The sequence below is a fragment of the Terrapene carolina genome, unplaced genomic scaffold (genome assembly GCF_002925995.2).
Source record: "Terrapene carolina triunguis isolate 2854851 unplaced genomic scaffold, T_m_triunguis-2.0 Scaffold96, whole genome shotgun sequence".
In the NCBI taxonomy this organism is placed as follows: Eukaryota; Metazoa; Chordata; order Testudines; family Emydidae; genus Terrapene; species Terrapene triunguis.
In genome coordinates, this window is record NW_020664447.1 from 65,862,017 (window position 1) to 65,885,448 (window position 23,432).

The 23,432-nt window shown below is 43.3% G+C and overlaps 1 protein-coding gene across 1 annotated transcript in view; it reads left to right on the plus strand.

Moving 5' to 3' along the window:
- Positions 1 to 7,977, plus strand: part of LOC112108423 (cyclic GMP-AMP synthase-like) — a 10,555-nt gene extending 2,578 nt beyond the window's left edge. The window contains exons 3-7 of the mRNA XM_026651329.1: positions 2,228 to 2,508; positions 4,019 to 4,247; positions 5,465 to 5,719; positions 6,684 to 6,783; positions 7,632 to 7,977. Of these exons, the coding sequence (XP_026507114.1) occupies positions 2,228 to 2,508; positions 4,019 to 4,247; positions 5,465 to 5,719; positions 6,684 to 6,783; positions 7,632 to 7,977 (1,211 nt within the window). The remainder of the gene's footprint in view (positions 1 to 2,227; positions 2,509 to 4,018; positions 4,248 to 5,464; positions 5,720 to 6,683; positions 6,784 to 7,631) is intronic.
- Positions 7,978 to 23,432: the final 15,455 nt, after the last annotated feature.

Genomic DNA, 23,432 nt, shown 5'->3' on the forward strand with positions numbered 1-23,432 from the left:
CCTATTGTGTTAGATGCCATACAGGCAAGTAACAAGGAGACAGCTCTTGTCCCAGAGAGCTCACTATATAGGTCTATGACAAGATGCAGCAGATGGGTAAGTCAAACAAAGAGGATGAAAAGGTAGGAGTAAAATAAGCCCCCTCTGTATAGTGGGCAGTGGTAAGCTGAGACTACTTATGACAAAAAATGGTCAAAAACTGGAAAGAAAATGTCACTGAAAAATTTCAAGTTATTTTCACTCCTCAGGTTTCAAAAAGGAGTGATTCTTTGTTTATTCAAATTTTTCCAGTGAAAAGTTACACTCGACATTCTCATTTACAAAGCTCCCCACTTTCCCTCCCTTTTTCTCCCCCCCCTTTGTAAATTCATTTTACACTGGAAAGCAGGGGTGGGGGGGAGGGGAAAGCAAAAAACCAAAAAACCCGAACACCATAAAGGCTACATTTTTCATATAGAAGAAATCATAATTTTGGGGCGGAACTGTTATGAAAATTTCCAATTTTGAAAAAGCCTGTTTTTTAACAACCACCAACAAAGACAACTACCAAGAAACCACAAGAACCCACATCCCCCCCACACACATCCAACAACCACAACACATTTTTCTTCAAAATATTTCAACCAGATCTACTTCCTTCTACATAAAATATGTTTGTTTTCATTGCTATTTTGCCTTTTAAATTTGCTACATCACCTGTCAAACCTTTTAATAGATTCATAGATTCATAGATTCTAGGACTGGAAGGGACCTCGAGAGGTCATCGAGTCCAGTCCCCTGCCCTCATGGCAGGACCAGATACTGTCTAGACCATCCCTGATAGACATTTATCTAACTTACTCTTAAATATCTCCAGAGATGGAGATTCCACAACGTCCCTAGGCAGTCTATTCCAGTGTTTAACCACCCTGACAGTTAGGAACTTTTTCCTAATGTCCAACCTAAACCTCCCTTGCTGCAGTTTAAGCCCATTGCTTCTTGTTCTATCCTTAGAGGCCAAGGTGAACAAATTTTCTCCCTCCTCCTTATGACACCCTTTTAGATACCTTAAAACTGCTATCATGCTGAGATTCATAGATTCATTAACCTAGGCTGCAAGGGCCGGGGCAGTCTACCTGTTACGTGTCCATACAGCACCTAACATGATGGCTCCCTACCTTAGATACTTATATTCCCCTCCTCCCATTACTGTAGTATCTGAGCATCTCACAGTCTTTAATGCGTTTATTTTCACAACACCCCTGTGAGTTAGGGGAGTGCTATTATCCCCATTAGAATAATAACAGGAGGGGATCATTCCTGGAGCTTTAGCTAGTGGATTGCCAACAGATGGTGCAAGTTACTCTCCTGTCTCCCTCACTTGGGCTTCCCTCTTGGGTTCAGGATCTTGGGGTATCAAGAAGACACAGCTTTGGTGGGTGAGATGGCTGTTACAGTAACCCTGGCCATTCTAAATGAGCATCATGTTTTCTTCCCACTGGTGGATTGTGTGCAATGGAGAAATAATAAAGAACTTTCTGTTGGTTCAGGCATCTGGCTATTTTTATTGTTGCTGCTCTTGTTCTAGGAAAGAACCAGACACAACACTGGAGATGAAGGTGGATGTTGGACTCTGGAGAATGTTTTTGTAATATCATTTATTTGGAATAAGTAACCAAGGTGCAGCACCTCCTGACAGGGAATGCCATTCAGACCAGTCTTGTTTCAGGCTGAGGTAGAGGCATCTATCATGTAAATTAATTCTGAACCATGTCAGCAGGTTGCATATACTGAAGGGATAATGTGTGGATGATATATTTCATTACCCTAATCCTTATTTATCTACTTCAACATTTTAAAAAAAAAAACCAAGGCGTTCTAGTGGTAATTGACAAATGTCTGTACAATAGAAGGACATGATTATCCAAGGGGCTCAGGAGACACCCGAATACATTGGATAATCAGGAGCCATTGGTTTAGCTAGGGACCAGGGGGCAGCACTACAAACTTGCTTGGATCTCTGATCTCTTCTACAGTGCAGTGAAAGCAACACTAAACCTAAGAGATCTGGGACTCAATCCTGCAAGGTGCTGGGACTTTTCCAAGGTGCTGAGTCCCCTCTACCCCCATTCAAGGCAGTGGGAGCTGAGGGTTCTCAGCATCTCAGAGAGGGTACATTTTGGAAAAGCCAGAACATATCTTGTCTCTTGGCCTTTGGTTTTTGTCCTCTCTTAAATGTTCCCTGTAGGACACCTTGGACAACTCTATTCCAGGTCCGCCTCTGCTGACCTGTGTGAGAGCTCAGAGATGGAAGCAGCTGCTCTCGCCACGCCAAGCCAAGATGTTGTTCTCCGCATTAAAAAGAGGGCAAAAGCCCTCACTCTGAAACAAGAGGAGATAAACAAAGCTGCTGGAATATTTAATGGGTTCATTGACCCATTCATTAGATACCTGAAGGAGCGTCCAGAGAGGCCCTACTTTAAGGAGGTGACCAAGCTGACCACAGGCAGCTACTATGAGTTTGTGAAAGTGAGTAACTCTCTGCTAACTGTCCTAATAGCATCATGAATTGGGATCACAATGCTGTCATTTTATCCAGCAGGACTAACACAAGGAGAGACAGGTCTAGCATTCAGTCTGGGAATTCACTGCTTTTTGGCTGATATGGCCAGATCCTGCCCTCAGCTATGCCCATTTATCCAAGGTTTTTCTATACTGCCTAACATTGTGGTATTTTTAATATAGCAACCTTCACCACAGCATGTTTTATATATTGTCTGTCACTGTGGTGATTTTAAGGGATTGCAAGGGTATAACTGTATTTGCCCATACTTATAGCTTTCTATCCAGTTTCCTAAGAGTAAGAATCTGATACTCTTACTCACTTTGAGTAGCACTTTAATCCTCAAGTAGTCTCTTTGATCAGTGAATAGTCAATGGGACCACTACTGGAGTAATTTATCATGGTGAGTTAGAGTAGTAGAATCTGGTCCTAAGTAGTGAATTCAGTTCACTGTCCAGATGCTTTATAGTGCTTGTGCTGTATTGGGGTCAGTTTATATTAATATTTCATTCATATTCATAAGCCTGAGGATCTAGCTCTCTATATACGGAGCTATACACACAGACAAAGAAGAATCACTTTATCTACTGCCCAAGAGCAGCCTCCTACCGGGCATAGGTGGCAGCTGTTTAACTGCCCCCAACTGTATTACATAGAAATAGTGTAGAAGTGAAGAAAAGCTATATCCATAAGCACAGGGAGACTTTAGAGCTACAGTTGTAATTAGCACGATTGGGATTAGGCCAGGATATCATGTCAAATGTCTTTAACTCTTGCGAAAAGTGACATGGGACCTTTAATGACCACATTTGTTCAGGGCTGAAATGGCAAGTCTAGCAGCATGGTGACCCACATGCCACATTAAAGCAATGGTTTAGTGCTAACTTGGAGGAGAATCACTTATTGAATCACCAATATCAGCTCCTGCATTCTGGTGACCAATAGGTGACTTAAAGCTGCCTTAGCTGGGCAGCTGAGGATTCTCCGAGCGTGAGGGACTCTTTGGCTGGTACAGAGCCAGTGTAGCCATCTCTATGCCACCCACCCCACCCTATAAGGGGGCATCTCAGAAATATGCTGGAGTAGAAGGGGTGGATGGGGATGTGGCCAGAGTTCATGGTGCTTTGGCAGTCTCCACTGGCATAACAGCTCCTAGGGAGCTGTTGCAAACCAGCCTAACGTTGAGCTGCTAACTTCTGCAGGGGGCTGAACTGGCCCCTGGCAGCCCCCAGGATCGGTACAGCAAAAGGTGCCGCACCTCAGGCCAGTATTTCTTATGGATAAGTTGACCAGCACTATCTACAGCCTTCCCTGATACGTTCTGTGGAAAAGCTCAGGAAGCTAATGTGAAATAGTGGGGACAGCCCAATCTGCCACAACAGCAAATGAGCGGCCAGGATTCTGTCCTCCCTATAAGGCTGCTGCTTGCACAGTTATTCAGTTGCACCGCCTCTAATGATGAAACCTTTCCTATAGATTGATCACCCAGATGAGTTTGACGTGATGCTGGCTCTGCCAGTTCGAAGCTATATGTACACGGAGGTGGATGACTGGAATGGGCTCTACTACAAAGTTACTTTACTGAGGCAGTCCCGGAGCTTCCCCACACCTTTCCTGCTGGAGGATGGGAATACCATGTCGCCTGTGAAAGTCCTGGATGAATTCAGGAAACATGTCAGTCAGTTCATCACATCATCCTATGAAGGTAAGCAAGTGCCTTTGACTGCCAGTTTCCAGATATTCCTGATCAACCTTTTCAGCATGTGGGCTGTGAGCAACTTTGCCTGCCATTAATATTATTAAGTAGATAGAATTGTGAATGAATGTAGTGGGGATGGAAAGTATGGGATAGAAAGCACTGCCTTGAGCCATGCAGTGGGTAAACTTCACCTGCAAAGCCACCTATTCCACTATCCGATGTCTAGTCAAGCAAATGTGATATTGTTTTTGATGAGAGTACCAGTTTGGTTGACAAGGGTAACTGTATTGACGTAATATGCTTAGACTTCTTAAAGAATTTGATTTAGTACTTCCTGATATTCTGATTAAAATTCAGCACTACACAAAATTAATATAGCACATAATAAATCAATTAAAAACTGGCTAATTGATGGATTTCAAAAAGTTATTCTAAATGGGGAATCATCATCCAAAAAGTCGTTTTAGTGGGGTTCCCCAGGGACCTGTCATTGGCCCAATATTATTTATAAATTATTTGGAAGAAAATATAAAATCATTGCTTGTAAAATTTCCAGATGACACAAACATTGCTGGAGCAGTAAACCATGCTCAGGCCAGATCAGTTATACAGAGCAATCTCGATCACTTTGTATGGTGGGATTCCTTGACCAACGTGCATTTTAATAAAGCCGAATGCAAGGTCATATAGACCTTGGAACAAAGAATGTAGGTTACACGTATAGGATGGGGTACTCTATCCTCGCAAGCTGTGACCTGGAAAAGGATTTAGGAATCCTGGTAGATAACCAGTTAAACGAACTCCCAGTGTGATGCTGTGGCTAAAAGGACTAATGTGATTCTTGGATGTATAAGCAGGGGAATATTGCATAGGAATAGAGAAGTAAATTCTATCATTCTATATAGTGATGTGCTCTAACAGACTCTCGGATAAGAGCATTAAATACATTAATGAGTCGGGAGTTGAACGTAGATCTCTGGAGGTGATTAGAGAACTAAAGCACTGCACTGCATGGGCCTATTCAAGTGACTCTGTGAATATTACAGATCTTCATCATCCTGAGGAAAGTTGTGGCTTTCATAGTCTAGAAATCCCTTGGTGGGTTTGTATAGATGTGGTTGCTGGATATTGAATTGGAGATTCTAAAATCAATCAGTTCTGCTTGATATCCTCTGTTTTTGAGCTCCACAGTCTAATTCTGTGTTTGCCTATTGGCTCCCCAGTGCCTTCCCCAGGGTGGAAAATGAAGCTAAGCAGGAAGAAACAGAACAGCCCAGCAACGACTGTTGTGATGCTGGATGACAAAGGTGGCGAGGTCGTGTCTATTGATCTCGTTCCTGCTTTGGAAATCTCACCCCCCTGGCCTGATTCATGTAGGGTAGGGCAGGATGTTGAAAAATGGCTGGGGAAGAAAACCAAGCTGAGGAATAACCCATTTTATTTTGTTGCCAAGCAGCCACGTGGGCACGATGACAAAGGTAATTTAATACCTTTCCTAACAAACTCTATCCACCTCAGCAGACTTCTCTGTTACGATGCTGATATTGAGATAGAATTTACAACTTTTCTGCTTATGGGAGGGATTCAATAAACTACAGAACCAAAATCTGCCCTGGAGCTGGGAGACCTGCCTGGTCCTGCTGTCCACCATAAGGTCTGGAGCCCACTCAGTCTGTGATATTTCCAAGATCTTATTTCAAATCTAAGAAAAATGCTCTCTCTGAGTTATATCAATATTGATAAATTAGAGAGGTTCAGAGAAGAGCTAGGCGAATGATTAAAGTATTAGAAAACAAGTCTTATAGCCACAGGCTCAAGGAGTTCAATCTGTTCAGCTTAACAAAGAGAAGGCTAAGGGGTGTTTCGATTAGAGTCCATAAGTACCTACATGGGGAACAAATATTTAATAATGGGCTCGCATCAGTCTAGCCGAGAAAGGTGTAACATGGAAGGTGAAGCTAGACAAATTCAGACTGGAAATAAAGCATTCATTTTTAACAGTGAAGGTAATTAACCAGTGGAACAATGTACCAAGGGTTGTAATGGATTCTCCATCACTGATCATTTTTTAAATCAAGATTGGATGTTTTCTCTAAAAGATTTGCTCTAGGAATTGTTTTGGTAAAGTTCTATGGCCTGTGTTATGTAGCAGATTAGACTAGATGATCACAATGGTCCCTTCTGGCCTTGGAATCTGTGAATTTGTAAAAGGACATACAGCCAAACCTTCAACACCTTTCTCCTCTCTTCACCCAGTATTTCATACACTCATTTGTTTTTTAAGAAAACAGCAATGATAATTTTAAATTATCCTTAAATACCTTTTCAGTATTTAAGTAGCTTTAATTTGAGGACCTAGATTTAGGGCAATGCCATTGATGTCTACTCACACCTGGAGAGCCTGGCAGTGTGATGACTATGTAATGTTGTTCTACATTGCAGAGGTCTGGAGAATTTCTTTCTCTCATATTGAAAAGGAGATTTTGAATAACCATGGCAACACTAAAACCTGCTGTGAATCTTATCATACCAAGTGCTGCAGGTATGTAAGTCTGGGGATCAAGGGCTAGGTCAGCTGGATGTAGAACACCTGCTCCCTTGCATTAGTACAGGTGGAATCAAAATCCAGACTGGAACAGGGCAAATAATTCATAACAAACTTATTCTACATAAAATAAATAAAATTTTACCTCTTTTTCTGTTCATGAATTGTTCATGGACAGAGTATTATTTTCTCTGGTTTACTTGTTGTTATTTAAAATGATTCCCTGAAAAACATTATTCTGTAGCTGGTTACTGAATTGTTTACTTTGAGTATGTAGTATTCAAAATGCCCCCCCCCCCTTTTTTTTGGTTGGACATACAGGTGGCATAGTGTGATTTACATTCCCAAATTCGGTAAATGTTACCCTAAGATTGAGGGTTCCACTACAAACTCTCCCAAATACAACCTAGAACTCACAAGGCCTGATTGTACTCCCATTAAAATCAATGGAAAGACTCTCATTGACTTTAATGGGAGTTGAGCTGGGCCTCGAGTCAGAGAGGATATTACACATACTTTTGCATCGTCTCTTCCCAGCAAATGTATTTCAGTCTCGCCCTCAGAATGAATGAGGAGTAACGTACTGGATGCAAGTTCTGCTCTCACTTACACCGTTGTGAATCGGAGTAGCACTGAGGTCAGTGTAACCGAGATCAGAATTTGGCCCAGTCTGTTTGAACTGTAGCACAACAGAAATATCTTCAATTAGAAACTTTTTAAATGTCCAATGCTATATTCTGTAAAGCACCAGGTCCCCTGCAAGGTGCTATAATGTGGTTAATCAGGGATAACGATAAATAATCATGATTATGAATACATTTTACTTCTCCCTCTGCTATATATAGGAAAACCTGTATCCGGCTGCTGAAGAGCCTTTTTAAGGACCTGAAGAAAGACTATCCCAGGCAACTAAGTCACCTGTGCTCTTACTATGCAAAGACGTCCTTTCTCCACACTCTGACGCAGTGGAAAGAGGACACGGACTGGAAACCTTCTGACATTGCCTGCTGTTTTCTCAGAGTGCTGGATGACTTCATTCAGCACGTGGAAAACACCAACCTGCCCCATTTTTTTATTCCAAACTGCAACCTGTTCTATAGCTTCCCTCCAAAGGATTTGAAATTCCTGCTAGAGCGCTTACGAGAGCAGAAAGGGAATGGGTTGCAAGCATTTGCAGCTCACGAGGAATAGTTTCTTCCCAGCCATGACTTTGAGTGAGCATGATCTATTGCTATGATTGTTATGGAACCAGCTAGAATTTCTTTCTCTGTGTTGTAATGATTCAGATGCCAGGCTCTGGAGCTCTTCAGCAACAATTTCCAAAAGAAGCCACTGATTTTGAGTGTTTCAGTTTCTGAGTGTCCAGTTTATGGTAATTTGGGGGTCTGATTTTCATAGGTGCTGAGGACTGGCAGCTCCCCATTAACTTCAGTTGCAGTTGAGGGTGTGCAGCATCTCTGAAAATGAGACCCAGAGAGTCCCAAATTGGGTGCTCAAATATAAAACACCAAAACCTAACGGCCACTTTTGAAAAATGCTCCTTAATCCCTCTGTGCCACATTTCCTATTTGTGAAATTGGATAGCAATATCTACCTACCTCATAGGATGTTGAGTGGGCTGGGTTAGACAATATGTGTACAGCAATTTGAAAGTGTAAAATGCTTATAGATAAGTGCTAAGTCTAAATTCACCGATCTGGAAGTGCAAGGATAGGAGACTATTTCAGGTAATTAATCATGAGGTAGAGAATTGTCACAACTCTCCCACCCCCCGAGGAACCTGGTTGCTGATAAGACAATAAATGATTTTAAAACTGTTCTGCAATAAGAGGCTGATGTTTTGTGTGTTTTACCTTCTTGGGGTGATTTGGGCTGCTATTGACATGCACAGAGTTGGTGGCAGTGTCAGTGTCAAGACAAATCATGCCAGTTTTCTTGTGTTTTTTTCTCTCTCTTTGTCTCAGTGAGAGGTTTACACCTGGGCATCTCAGGGAAGGATTCCTATTGCTGCTCATCCTGTCCCCCCAACATTTATACCCAGGCTCTCATACTCCCAACCTCTGCTTGGCCAGTGTGGCTTTGAGGCTGAGATACCAGTCTGAAATCTTGGCAGTTTATAGACATTCTTTCCTGAGTAATCATCTCTGACCTGGCCACATTCCAGTCAGGCTCCCTAAATTCCCTCAATAATTAGACTGGAATAGGCTATGACTCGCCATGTAACCCCTTTTGGGGCTATATTCTGTGAGGCACCTCCTGAGAGCTGCGACAGTGCAGGTGCTGTTCAGAAGAAAAGGCAGAGTTGGCTTGAAGTCACTCTGGCGCGGCTGGATTCTGCCTGTCCTGAGGTCTGGTGCAGCCCCTGTGTAAGCTAGAGTGGTTCTGGGGGATGTTTTAACTTAGATCAGCCTCCCTATGGCTGACCTGAGTGCTACTTCCACTCCCCTTTCACTGCTAGCTCCCAGGATAGGGAGTGGGTTGCAAGGAGGGGATAGTAAAGGGCAATGTGTGCCAGCCCAAAACAGCTGGGATAGCCCTAACATATTCTGGGGTCTATGCCAGCTTCTGGAGCAGCAGCTGGGTAACAGAACACTGGATGTACCTGCTGAATTCTCATTGCATCTTCACTCTAACTTTAAATATGCTCTCCCTTCTGATCCAGCCTTTGCTACTGTTGGGATCTGAATGTACACACTTACATTCTTAAGTTTAATGTCTCCTAGATTCCTCATTAGCTCTGTAAAAACTGTCTCTCTGAGGAACTTGGCTTGAAACAGCCTTTCAGTCAGGAGGTTGGCTGATACAGGGTGCAGCAGCCAATGTTGCCCTTCAAAGTCTCACCTTGGAATGCAGAGGGCATGAATGGGCTTGATGAGAGGAGATCTCTTCTGACTCAGTTCTGAAGAAAAGAAAGCAGACAATGCACTGCTCTTGGAAATGTACTTACTGGAATTGAAGGCAACCAAATTATGAAGCGACTGGGTGGGGCTAATTCCATCTAGTTCCTCCTCCAAAGGACACCCTTTCTCTCAGTCATTTGAGGACTTTGGGTTTCAGGTTTGCTCTGTCTGATATGTTGGAACATGCACGTAGACAGGACCTCAGCCAACAAATTTGTCAAGCAGCATCGTGGCATAGTTAGGGCTTAACGTAAGGAGGATGAAGAACAACTTCCCTTTCTTTGCTAAAAGCAAAAGGAGAGCTCCCCCTCCTCTCCTGACCTGGATGTGCTCTGTCCCTCCTCCTCAGATGATGTGATTAGAGCACTTCCTCTCATTTCAATCTTCATTGACATAACTAAAAGATACATGCACTGGCTTTCTGAATCCCCCAACTTTACCGCATATAGCCTTCTCTCTTAACAGGCTCCTGGTTCATTGTCTGAATGCAACAGCAGCATCTCCTTTAAAGCACCACAGCAGCCACTGCAAAGGGTTTTGAGATGTGTACGGGAACTAAAGCCACCTCCTCAGACACCTGTTTTGGAGGTTGAAATAGCACAAACAGAAGGCTGAGTGGGTTGCTGAGCTGAGAAGGTTAATGGGACGCAGGCAAGCAGGGGAGCTCCAAAGATACCAGTACTGACTCACGGATTTTGGGATATGTGTCTAATTTAGGAGGACAAATTGACAAGTCCCTGATGCCCCCTTACTGGTGGAGTGTCATGTGAAATATTCTGTGTTGCTGTTTAATGTGCAGCACCTTCAGATAGTGAGCACACAGGATTGTGAGGATTCTCTTTTGCTTCCATGTTTCCAATGTGGCCTAACTGATGAAAAGGGTTGGCCAGAAACCAGGACCTCTGGAGTCTAGTCCCTTTTTTGGCTTCTACTTGCTATGTGACGTTGGGCAAATCTCTTAACCTTTCTGTGCCTCCATCTCTCCATAACATGGGGCTAATACAACCTACCTAACAGGAATGCAGTGAATCTTCATTTGTTAATCTGTGCAAAGAGTTCTGAGAGTCTCAAATAACAGGCACTACAGGAATGCTCTGTATTATCATGCATCAAAAGCTTTTCATGCAGTGAAATTGGGATATGGGCAGTTGCTTAAGGTGGAAAAAAAGGAATTTTTGCTTATGGAAACTACCCTCTGCCAAAATTCTGTCTATTTGACATGGCAGAAAATCTTTTGCTTTTGTCAGATCCATGGGAAATGTGATTATTTTTTGCTGGTGATGAGAATTTTTCTTGTAACCAGACAGAGTTCTGTGGATTTTAGAGTGTGTGTGAATCCTTACACTCCTATAACTCACTGCCTGTTAGTACTCACATAGCACTTTAAAGCTTCTGAGAGACAGCAGCCTGGCAAACTTCACACATCTTTCTTTTGCATAATTCCTGCACCAGGCACTGCTCAGCTGAGGATTTCATATGCCACCAGAGGGTGCTGTAACTATGTACTCTAGCCATTCACTCACCCAGGACAGGGTGAGTGATACAGACTGTTTCTTTTATCAGAATTACTTACTTCACAGCTGGCAGCAGCAGGATGGTTTTTAAAGTAAAGCCTGTGCAGGGTGGTGCGGTGCCTTTTAACCCTGTGCGGGGTTTGGTTTGGCTCTGTTAATTTGCATTGGCAGTGGCTGAATCATCACCCTTCTCAGAGCCAGGCAAAGAGGAACTCTGTTTGTCAAACTGTAACAGGCCGTTTATCTAGCATTTTTCGTGCAGCTTAAAGAACTTTATGTGAGACATGGAACACAGATCTAATAGGCTGGATTGCAAGCAGGGAAAATATCACTACCAGCATTCTGTCTACCCTCTCCACAGCCATTCTGCTCTCAATCAAGTGCCGGGCTGGAGAGAGGGATATGAACCAGACAGGGCAGATGTCCACAACTGTATTAGATAGGTTAAGACATACCCATCTCTCCCTCTTCTCCCACAAGGCACTTATTGGCTAATTAATCTAAGGCCTGGTCTACACTAACACCCCAATTCGATCTAAGGTACGCAACTTCAGCTACGTGAATAACGTAGCTGAAGTCGACATACCTTAGTTCGAATTTACCGCGGTTCAGACGCGGTCCACACACGGCAGGCAGGCTCCCCCGTCGACTCCGCGGTACTCCTCTCGCTGACGTGGAGTACCGCAGTCGACGGCGAGCACTTCCTGGTTCGAATTATCGCGTCCACACCAGACGCGATAAATCGAACCCGGAAGTTCGATTGCCAGCCGTCGAACTACCGCGGTAGTGTAGACAAGCCCTAATAAACTATCTGCATTTCTGGGTAGCACGCCACCATGGTGCCTAGGCCTCCTGCTACCCATAGGGTGAGGAGATACCTTCTCTGTGCCAGGGAATATCAGTCGTAACCATAGCACACACAGGCAGAGATATAAGAATTATCTTGAAATTATACAACCCCTTTCTTTCCAAGGATCCCAAAGAACTTTACAGACTGGGAATAGGAAACTGTAAACCCATTGCTGAAATGCAGCCACCTCTCACTGCAACGCAGTAGCTGCTTAGCAATTTGACAGAAGGAAAGGTAGGGAGGGAGAATTTCATTACCCAGAGTGGAATTTTGCCAGACTGATGTCTCTGTTTGTATGCAAATTGCCATGGGAACTTCAAGGGCATATCAAGGTACTTTGCAATACACAGTCTTCTGTTGGGGTGGCACTGGCAGGGCCTCCCAGAGCAGTGGATTGAGGCATTAATACCCCATAGATATGAATGGGGCAGGTCACCTCTCTCAGAGTTATTGTTTCAGACTGTCTGCATACTCAGACAGACACTATTTCATCAGTTTCACATGAGCGGCTGGAGTCCCTAAGCATAGCCCTACAGTGCCTATGTCTTAATCCCTCAGAATCTAAAAAGACTACAAGTGATTGGTTAAAAAGCCTCCTTTTGCCATCACATCTAAAGGCCAGTACCTGAGGCCTTTCTCCCTAGCATACCAGAGTGATGGGCATAGATTAGATTGTTAGCACCTGGATGAGGCACTGGTTCACTACTGGCTTATATGAAAGAGCACTTTCCCCAAAATCATCATCCCCAGATCCTGCAGCTCCTCTGTATTTCCGTGGAGTGCTCCCATTCAAGTACAGTCCAGGCCCATCTCTGTTTAATTTATGAGATCTGACAAGGTCTTCATGCAAAAATTATAGCATGGCTGCAGACTACAGGGTATTGTTTTAGTATCTGAAGTGCCAACTTTCTGACAGCATAATATAGTGTCGCCTTGTATCTGTGTTTGATAGGGAAACTCCAGAAGTCACCTCAGATTAAAAAGGGGAGAATTTAGACTGTTATATGGATAAAGACAAGGAGAAAAGCAAACAGTTTAAGCACAAATCTCTAATCTTGCCCCAAAGGAGATTAAACAAAACAGGAAAATGCAGTCTCATTGGAACCCTTCACATTTCCCCCCGGAGTCTAGCAGCAATGTAAAGTTTGTCTGGGTTTCTGCACAGTAGGGGTGAAAGTAAAGTGGTAGGGGCCGGTACGGTGTACCGGTAAAAAGTGGCTGCCGGTACCGGCCCCTACCACCTTACTTTAAAGCGTTCCCATGGCAGCGCTTTAAGTACCCTGCTTAAAAATGCTACTGTTGAATTTAGGCAGGGAGCTGCATCCAGATCCCTCCAGTTCAAGGGACAGTCAGTTTGATAGGGTGCCATGAGGGTGCTGAAGATGATTAGAAGGAGGACAAAGGGAGGCTACTCTGTGTGGCTGGGTCAGGTATCCTTCTCTGCTCTCTGAAAAATCTTAATGATAAAAACATTAGTATGAAAAGATTTGCGAGCCTCTGCTCTACTCATTGTAGGCTTAGTCCAAATCCTGATTAAATGAATGGGACTCATTCCACTGCCTTCAGAGGGCTTTGGATTTGGCTCTATTAAACCTATTTGATATCCTTACTGTATGATTCGCCATCTAAGTCACATGATATTCTTTTTGTTCTCTGACTGGAGGACCTAAACTGCAGACTAATCTATCTGCAGACTAATCTAAATAAATAATAACTCTATTGCATGAATAACAAACAGCTTTTCAAAATGAGTCTGAGTGCATGTTTGGTACAGAGACTCTCAGGAACATGCAATCTCATGAGTATTTGCACAACCTGTGCTTTTTCTAATCTGAATGTTCCTTATGACCAAACGGCCTTATGAATAACACTAAAACAAACTGGCCAGTTTTAGATGCAAGAATATTCACAAACATGGTGCTGCTTTATTTGCCCATATCCACCTACATTGTTGCAAACCCCAATGCAACAATGATAGTGCATGGAAACCAGAGGGTGAAACTGAATAGTCTCGATTTATTCTCCCAGCTGAGCAAAGTGCAAAAACTTAAACTGCAATTTTGGTGAAAAGTGAATTTGATGTGTATAATTTGTACAATTTGTACCAATCTGAAATGTTGTTAGATAGATAGATAGATAGATAGATAGATATGGGGCCAGATTCTCAGCTGGTAGCACTGAGTTGCTCCACTAACATCAATGGATTTATGAAGTCATGTATATCAGCTGAAGATCTGACTCATGATTTATTTTTTATCTTTTAAATGATGTTCCACTACAGTAACTCTGGACTAAGTAGGTATTCCTCATTCTGCCCAGAGACTTTGAAGGCTGAACATTTAAACTAAAATCCCCATAACTCTTCAGAGATGATCAGATTTGAAAGTAAGTTGATGTATAGCCATTGATTTCAAATAACGTTATTACCTGTTCCCCTCAGTAGCAGTATGGTACCTTAGTAGGACTTGCTTAGAATAAAGTTTTGGTGACATTTGGCTCCCTTTATCAAATATTTCAAACAGAGACACAGGACCTGATTTTTGCATGGATGTCATAACCATATCTGTCATACCTACAGGTTGTGGCCAGCTATTTGCATTTGCCATGTGAGGCAAATTAACCATCCTGTACTATTAATGCCTTCTATCTCTTGGGCACATCCTACTCAGATCTCCACAATACTTTATGTTCATTAACGAATCCAGCCTTACAATACTCCAGTGGGACTGTGGAGCATCGTAATTGTCATTTTACCTATGGAGAAACCGAGACTCAGAGAGGTTTAGGATTAGAACTGTTTGGGAAATGTTTTTCTCTTCCCGCAAGAGTTTTTGAGGTTTCAAAACTTTTCCCATCCCAAATCAGGATGAAAAGTAAAAAATCTCAACATTTTTCGTGATACGATAATCCAAAAAATGTTGTAGATTGGGTTGTTCAAAACATTTCATTCTGATCATTTCAAAATGTTTATTTTTATTTTGACCTTTTAAATTTTTTAACCTTTATTATTCATTATTATTATTATTAGAAATTAACTGAAATTTTGAAATAAAACGTTCTTTTCAAAATGAAAAGCTTCATTTTCTGGTTTGAAACGTCATAATGTGTTGTTTCAACAATTTTAAAACTTTTTTTTTCAAAAAACATTTTGAATGCAGATTCCTGATACCCCAAGGAGATGGAGTGGTTGCACTGGGATTTTGGTCTAGCTCTTTATAGAGATGGAGCCAGTGGGGATGGAAGTCAGTTGGGAGAAGGGACCAGGACTGGGATTATTATTGTGAGGTCAGACAAAATGTAGTGATTTCAGGGGTCAAAAGCTCTTCAGAGCAATTGTCCTGATCAATGGAGGGTCACAGTGCTGATGATCTCATCTCTCCAGGTGGTTCTGTGAAACCAGACTTTGTCCTTCAGGCTTAGAACATCTGGCTTTTTTCCAACCCTTCTCTTGCTCTACTACTGCTGATACAGAACTAACAACAGAGCAGGGGAATGCTAGGTAAGTGCAGTAGGGGGGTGTCTCTTGAATGGATGTAAAAAGGGTTTGTTGAGATGACTGTCCATTTTCCAGCTCTCCTGAGAGATCACTCTGTGTGTGTGTGTGAGGGGAGGGGCTGGGGAAGTTGAGGTTGGAAGGCCTCCCTGACCCTACACTGAGCGATGGATCATTACCAGAGATGGGGCCAAGGGGCAGCACATTCAATCTGGGTTCAGATTTCTGACACTGCCCAGAAACGGGGCAATTGGTTCTGGGGATTTGGGTCAGTTCTTTTTAGAGATGGTGCTCCAGAGGTTATAGACCTTTTTGTCCTTTTTCTCTTGCACCCCACTGGTCACCTTCTGCTTCGGTCAATTGCCTTCGGCTCCTATTCACCCCCTCGTCTCCTGTTCTTGTCGCTGCATGCGCCTATTCATGCTATACCCCTCTGCTCCTTTCCCCTTCCCACGGCTCTCTGTTCCTCACGCCTCTGCATTTGAGTCAGGACGCCTCCTCCTTCTATTCCACGATGTCTGGGCACCAGCCAATGACCATTGAGAATGCAGAGGAGACAGTCTCCTTGCTTTCAGTTCTGGTGTTAGCACCACAATGGTCTCTGGTTGCAAGATGGAGCAGTTGCTGGAAAAGTCCTGCTCAGCAATTAGATCCCCAGATAGCGCATGCTCAGTTGCTCTGTGGGCTTGGCACACGTGCACTCTGGCTGGCATATAGAAGCTGTGAGATGCTGAAGCATGTTCAGTGCAGATGGAATTTTTGCAGAATTAAGCTGCCAAACTCTAGCAAGTCTCTACTGTACATGTATCTACTGAACTGCAATTTTTTTTCAGACACTTATAACCTAGCCAAATTTCAGCAGGTTTTCTCTGGAATGGCAAAAGGCACATAAAAACATAAGAATGGCCATACTGGGTCAGACCAAAGGTCCATCTTGCCCAGTATCCTGTCTTCCAACAGTGGCTAATGCCAGGTGCCCCAGAGGGAATGAACAGAACAGGTAATCAAGTGATCCATCCCATTGCCCATTCCCAGCTTCTGGCAAACAGAGGCTAGGGACACCATCCCTGTCCATCCTGGCTAATAGCCATTGATGGACCTATCCTCCATGAATTTATCTAGTTCTTTTTTGAACCCTTTTATAGTCTTGGCCTTCACAACATCCTCTGGCAAGGAGTTCCACCGGTTGACTGACAGTGCTACCAGCTCTGCTTATAAAGAGTGATTTTTGTGTACAGTTTGTGAAGTGCTCTGAAATCGTTCAAGATGAAAGGTTTTATAAAATGGACGTTGCTCCTTCACAGGGTTGCTACCCCCAAAATTCAAAAATCATGAGTCAAGCCTCCCAAAATAATGAGGTTGGTCCCCAAATCATGAGATTTTGTTTAATCTAATTTTTTCCCATCTGTCTTTTTGAATTGTTGAGCTCCCACTGTCCAACCCCAGTGGGTGTGGGTGTGCGTGCACATCTGGGACAACTTAGTGTTGCCAACTCTTCTAAATGTACCAAGTAAGGTGATTTTTGGCTCCTATTGCGGGAGCTCTCTCTGGAGGATCCAACTGAGGTCAAATTTTAAAAGATTGTATAAAATGCCGCCTCATGGTGTGGAGCTTCCAGCTTCTCCACAAACCCCCAGACTCTGTTTAATTAATCTGCACCTATCCCAGCCCAATATCTGCCCTCCAACTCCATATCTGCCCCTTAGTGCATCTCTGCTCTTCCTGCAGCACCAGGGGTTATTCTTTCTCGCTCCCCCTTCCCTGGGTTCGAGTTGCAGGGATGGAGAGGGAGAGGGAAGGAGCAGGGAGAAGACTGACCCATTGTGCACAAGAAGGGAGGAGGTAGGAAGGAGCACAGCCACTCAGAGTTGCTGAGCTCTTTCTGCTCCCTCCACCCCACTCCTCTGAGAACGATGTCAGGAGCTTCCTCCATCCGCCAAAATCCATCTGGGCCCCTGATTGGAATGAGGGGAGAGCCCTGCCTGCATCCTGCAGCAGCCCTGATTGGCTGCTCTTCCCCAGCAGCCAGGGAAGGAATGACAGCAGCCAATCAGAGTGGGTTGTCATAGGGAGACTGGCTCCAGCAGGATCAATATCACCTTAGTCATGAAATTGCAGAGTTGGCACTGGTGCCTTCATGCTTGTAGGCAGTGCGTTCTTGGGGGTGTCTTCTTCTCCTGTGCCCAAGGGAAGACCCAGATGTTCCCAAAGGCTGTACGTTAAGTTCAGACGTTGGTGCTCAGCTCTCATGTTCTGAAGCAATTACTGACTTGCTAACTGGCTAGTTTAACACACAGGAAGGTGTGGGGAATCCTTGGAGGTCAGGGATCCATAATCCTAAACATGGAGGACCTCTCTAATGTATCCCAGTGCCCCCAATTATTCCACACACATATTTTAGATGTCCATATTTTAATGTATCCCAGAAATCACTTTCTTGGGAGATTTGATGAACTGCCTGATTTCCACAGTACTAGAATTACCAAAAGGACAGCCCCTGGAATCCTGGTGTTTCAGCCCTTCTCCTTCTAGCCAGTACCTCCCAAGTGTGGAGGGAGCTGTGAAAATAAAAAAATAATAATAATGAAAATAAGTAAACTAACTCTTTAAAGACCTCAACAAATGTTTGATGAAAAGGGATTTTTCTGATGGGGAATTTGTGTTTTACCCCAAATGATTCAGTCATTTCTACTTCAACCCCCAGTTTGTAGTGCTGCGTGTAGATTTTACCCAAGCGTATTTCATTAGCATGGACGCTGAGGTTGATGGGTGTATTCAATCTGTTTGACTATGCTACCCATGGTATTCTTTCAGCACTTAGGGGTTAACACTGGGATAATTTGATTGCTAGGCTTTCAGCATGATGTTTGTGTGCTGGTCTCTTTTTAGCATGATGTTCTTTGTGCTCCCTGATCTGAGTCAGACAGTTGGATGTGGAAGTCAAACCTAACTTGGGGCAATGTCTATGCTGTCCTTCTGCGGCTGAGAAAGTGGGCCAGCTGGCTAATTAATTAATGATGAGCAACTTGGTGATGCACACCTGGAAATCATTAGTTTCCTGGAGTTTACATGTTCATGAACTTCTTCCACAGAACCCCAGAGGCTGTTACTTTTAGTTTGTTCCCTCCAGCCCCACAATAAAGTTCAAATGGCCCCCACTCACCTCCAGGAAAAATGCAAAGGTAGAGATCTCCATGAAAATCTCAAGCAAGATCACGTTTTCCTCTGGCCAGGTGCAATGAGTTCAATCTGTTGGTTCTAACAGACCGTAGATTAGACATTGGCTGGGAGTTAAAGTGAATGAAGCATCTGGGGTCACTGTATGCGATTCAATTTCTCTTGGAAAATAACTTCCATCAAGAAAAATAAATAAATAATAATAAATGAATTAAGGATCACACCGGCTTTTTTTTTAGGTCAGCTTGGAGAGAGAATTGAAAGGTCTATGTTCTGTAGCCTTTCTCACACCTTTGGGTTTCATATTAGAGATGCAATATGAATTAGTCTCTAGTTATTGGCTTTCGGTTCTTTTTCTTTTCTCCATGACGGCCTGAAGCCTTTTGAAACCATAGGATCTGGTCTGCTGCCTCATGATCAGAGTGTGGGATGGGATGGGTAGTTAGGACTCCTGGGTATGATTCCTGGTTCTGCCACTAACCTGTAGTGTGATCTTGTCAAGTCACTTGTGCCTCAGTTGAATTTACCCAGCTACTCCTTCTACTTCTCTGCCATATGGGGGATTGTGAGAATTAAGGTTTGTGATGTGCTTTGAAATGCCTGGATTAAAAATGCTACATATCGACAGGAAAAAAATCTTAAGTTTAAAGGATATCACCCCACAATGGTTTGTTACAAAATCATCCATTTTGCATGATTATTGCTTGAAAATATAGGACGGCTTTTTCAAAAGCGCTCAGCTCTGGCCTAACTCAGTTTCCACTAATGTTAATGGTAAAACTCCCACCACTGTGAATGGGAGCAAATATTAAGCCAACGCTAAGTGCTTATGAAAATCCCACCTGTACTCTATTTATGTGATCGAATGTTTCTGAGTATCTCTTTAATGGATTGCGGGATATTAGGGACAAAGGATGTCTTTTAAAATACAGGAAGTATGATCACCCTACATATAGTGTATTTGCAATTAGTTTTCTGGTGAAATCTCCTTTGTTATCAATTTGGAAAAATAATTGGCATCAGAGCAATCTTGTCCTATTATTATTATTTATTTGTACTGTGGTAGGAAACTCCATCATTGGCCAGGACCCCATTGCTCTGGGCTAAGAACCTCCTGCTTCAGAAATCTCAGTTCTTAGAAGATGATAATACTTGAGCAGCCTTTATGCTTGATAACACGAGTTAATAATTTATAAATAATTGATTATATTAGAGCTGATTAAAATAAAAATATTTTCAAAAGATTTCCTGAATATTTTTGATTGTTTGTTTTTCAAATTTTCAAAAATAACTGGTTTTAAAACAAAATTGAAAATTTTTCCTGAAATTTTTAGGTTTTTTATGTTTTCTTTTTTCCATTTTACTACAGATAAAGGGTGGGGAGGAAGGAGGTAGGGAGAGGGAGAAAGGTAGAAAAAAAGGAAAAATGAAAAATGAAAAATTGAAAGTGAAAACTTTTCTACTTTTGTTTTTTGTTGGGGAGAAAACACACACAACAAATCAAGAAAATTATTTTTTCTGCAACATTTTCATTTTTTAAAAAAGGCAATTTTTCAGTTGTAAGCAGGATCTGAATGAGCTCTCCCCTGACATCTACTGAGGGAAAAGAATCCAGGAAATGACCTTGTTTGCATAAACATGCCTACTCCGCTTAGGTGCACAGCATGATGGAGCTGCTTTGCCCAAATGATCACTATTGGCTGGTGTTGAATTGAAAATGACTTTGGTATTGGATGCAGGGGTAATAAAGCGTTGTTACCCTTCTTGTGTGAGTAAAGGGCAGCAGAACTGTGCTTGGCATGCCCTGACTGAGGGAGTCACCCTGAACTGAACTGCATTCATTAAGCAGGGGTTAGGGGTGCAAAAGGCCAGTGGAAATAAGAGAGGATGGGGACAGGTGTTTGTACTTGGTTTTGCCCAAAGAGCCCTAGACACAATTTGACTCTCTTCTCTCTACTGTTTAAAGACAGGGCTGATTAAACTCAATTGAGAGTCTTTTATTAAGTGATCACTAGAGCTGAAATCACGGATAACCTGGGTTAAGTGCTAAGCCTTAAACCTGCTGTGGTACAGCCTTTTTTTTTGAGAGAGAGAAAGAGACTGCCCAGCCTGCACTAGCAGTGAGATTCCCCACACTAGCTGCTGAAATCAGTGAGAGCTGTGTTAAGTGGTGGGACCTCAAGACATCACAGGGGTTGCAGTAGCAAGACTGGTGGCAGCTGAGAAAGTGACGACGCAGCAGCCAATGGTAGTGGAGTGAGTGATGGTGGAGTGAACAGCAGTGAGCAGTGACACAGACGGAACAGCGCAGCAGTTGAGGCATTGCTCAATGTCTTTCCCACCCCCTGGGATGATGGGAGAAGAACTCATGTGAATACAACTTTGAGCTATGTGTCTTCGCTGACCAAGGACAGCAACTGTGAGTAGGGTGCAGTGGAGGGAGAGAGGAGTGGCGTGTTAAAGGAACATTTGTTTGTAAGATTTTCACTCTGCAAGGTGAGAAACTGAGGCAAAAGGCTTTGCCCATCATACTCTGCTGTGGGTGTTTTCCTCATGATCTTATGTGTCTGAATCATTCTTGTGTTTTTTCCCCAAATTAATGCCTGTTCCTTTCTCTTTTTTTTTTAATTAAAAGTTTTCTTTGCTATACACAGACTCAGTACTTGCAAGAGGGAAAGTATTGCTTCTTACAGGTGCCCAGGTCAGTGTTTAATTTTCCCAGATTACCAAGTGGGGGTTTGAGCCAGTTCTGTGTTGTTATGAACCCCTAGACATTGAACCCAGCCCTTCTTGCTGCCAACTCCATCTGGCAGAAGGATTTTACACAATTTAAAAAAAAATCATTTGAAAAATTTCAACCAGCTCTAGATTATATCCTTTTCACTGGTTTTCAGCCAGTAGAGGGTAAAAGAAATTCAGTGGGAATCCCCTGAATACTTAAGACCCGATCCAGAAGAGGACAGTGGTTGCATGCATGCCAGGCAGAACATTACAACTAGAACTGGTCGAAATTCTTTGAAATCTCCATGTTTTCATTACTTTTTTTTTTAAATCACAACAAATGTTCACCATTTTCAACCAAGTCTACTGGCAAGCTCCCATCACAGACTGTGAACATCACAGGAGAATGGTTTGAAGTTTTTGTATTTTGATTATTCTAAGATGGCTCACTTCCAATATTTAAGAGGAGAGCTCCATGAGAAGTCGTTGGAAACCAGAAGTCACCAGCCTGACTGAGACACTCTAAACAGAAAGTTCAAAGAGTTTGTCTCTGACATCAACCACATGAAAGCAAGACTTGTATAGAGAACACTACTCATGCATCTGAAAAGTGAGGTGGTGTTGTGGAGGGATTTTCTTTCTGTTATCCCTGCTGGGTTCTGTTGTATTAATTCAGATGGAATATATGAGCCAAAGGTGTTATCATAATTCAGTCACTGTCCAACATTAAACAGTTTAAAACAAAGTTTGGGGTTTGGTAGACAGAGACCTCAGCCTGCTTAGTACCATGGCAAACACACCCTTAAAAATCCTTTTAACCTTTTATTAAAGAAAAGAAAGAAAAACAGTTAAAGCATTTGAAATGTAAAATATTAAGTAAGGCTTTCATTTTAACAGTGTCTTTTGCCCCCTTTCCCTTTTGCTGGAGACAGTTTTTTAGAAGGAGCCCCCCCTTATTTTACAGTCTCTTAGATGGTATCAAAGATGGTAATAACTGTCCTTGTGGGCAGGGCTGGCTCCAGGGTTTTGGCCGCCCCAAGCAGCCAAAAAAAAAAAAAGCCGCGATCGCGATCTGCGGCGGCAATTCGGCGGAAGGTCCTTCGCTCCAAGCGGGAGTGAGGGACCGTCCGCCGAATTGCCGCCGAATAGCTGGACCTGCCGCCCCTCTCTGGAGTGGCCGCCCCAAGCACCTGCTTGCCAAGCTGGTGCCTGGAGCCAGCCCTGCTTGTGGGGGAAAGAAGAAGTTAGTTGAGCTGAGCTGCAGTTGTTGCTGCTGTTGTTGTTAAAGTCCGATCCCATTTCATCCCAGGTGGTGTTTGGGATTCAGCTGGAGCCAGTATAGGTGGCAGTGGCATCTGTATCTCTGTCTTTGGCTCAGTCTAGTCAGGACATCTCTCAGGATCATGAAGACAAAGGCCTAGGTTTCAAGGAGATGATGGCAGTGGCACCCAGGATGGGGTAGCTTGCTCCAGTAGCTAATTTTTCTCCCTAAAGTCTCTTTCTTTAAGGACCCACAAAGGGAATGGTGGGCTGAATTGCCCATCCCCTCACTATTTTGTCCACCAATTAGGCCTAGTTTTTGACACACCAATTTTAGGTCACCGATTTCTGGTTCCACACCTAACACAGTCTTTGAGTTATATCAGGGGGCCTTGTTATTTGGACTCATCCAGTCTGTCTCCCTTTCGTACCTTCTCCCATCAACATTTGTGGTTATCATAGGCACCAAGTTTCTAATTTGCCGGGGGGTGCTCCCCCCGGCTCCGCCCAGGCCCAGCCCCCACTCCATCCCTTTCCCCAAGGCCCCACCCCTGACCTGCTTCTTCCAATTCCTGCTCCTCCCCCGCCCTTTCCCTTCCCCACACCATTCTGCCCCCTTCTCTGAGTGCGCTGCACCCTCGCTCCTCCCCCCTGCGCCTCCTGACACCGCAAAACAGCTGATCTGTGGCAAGCGGTAGGTGCTGGGAGGGAAGGGGAGGCACTGATCAGCG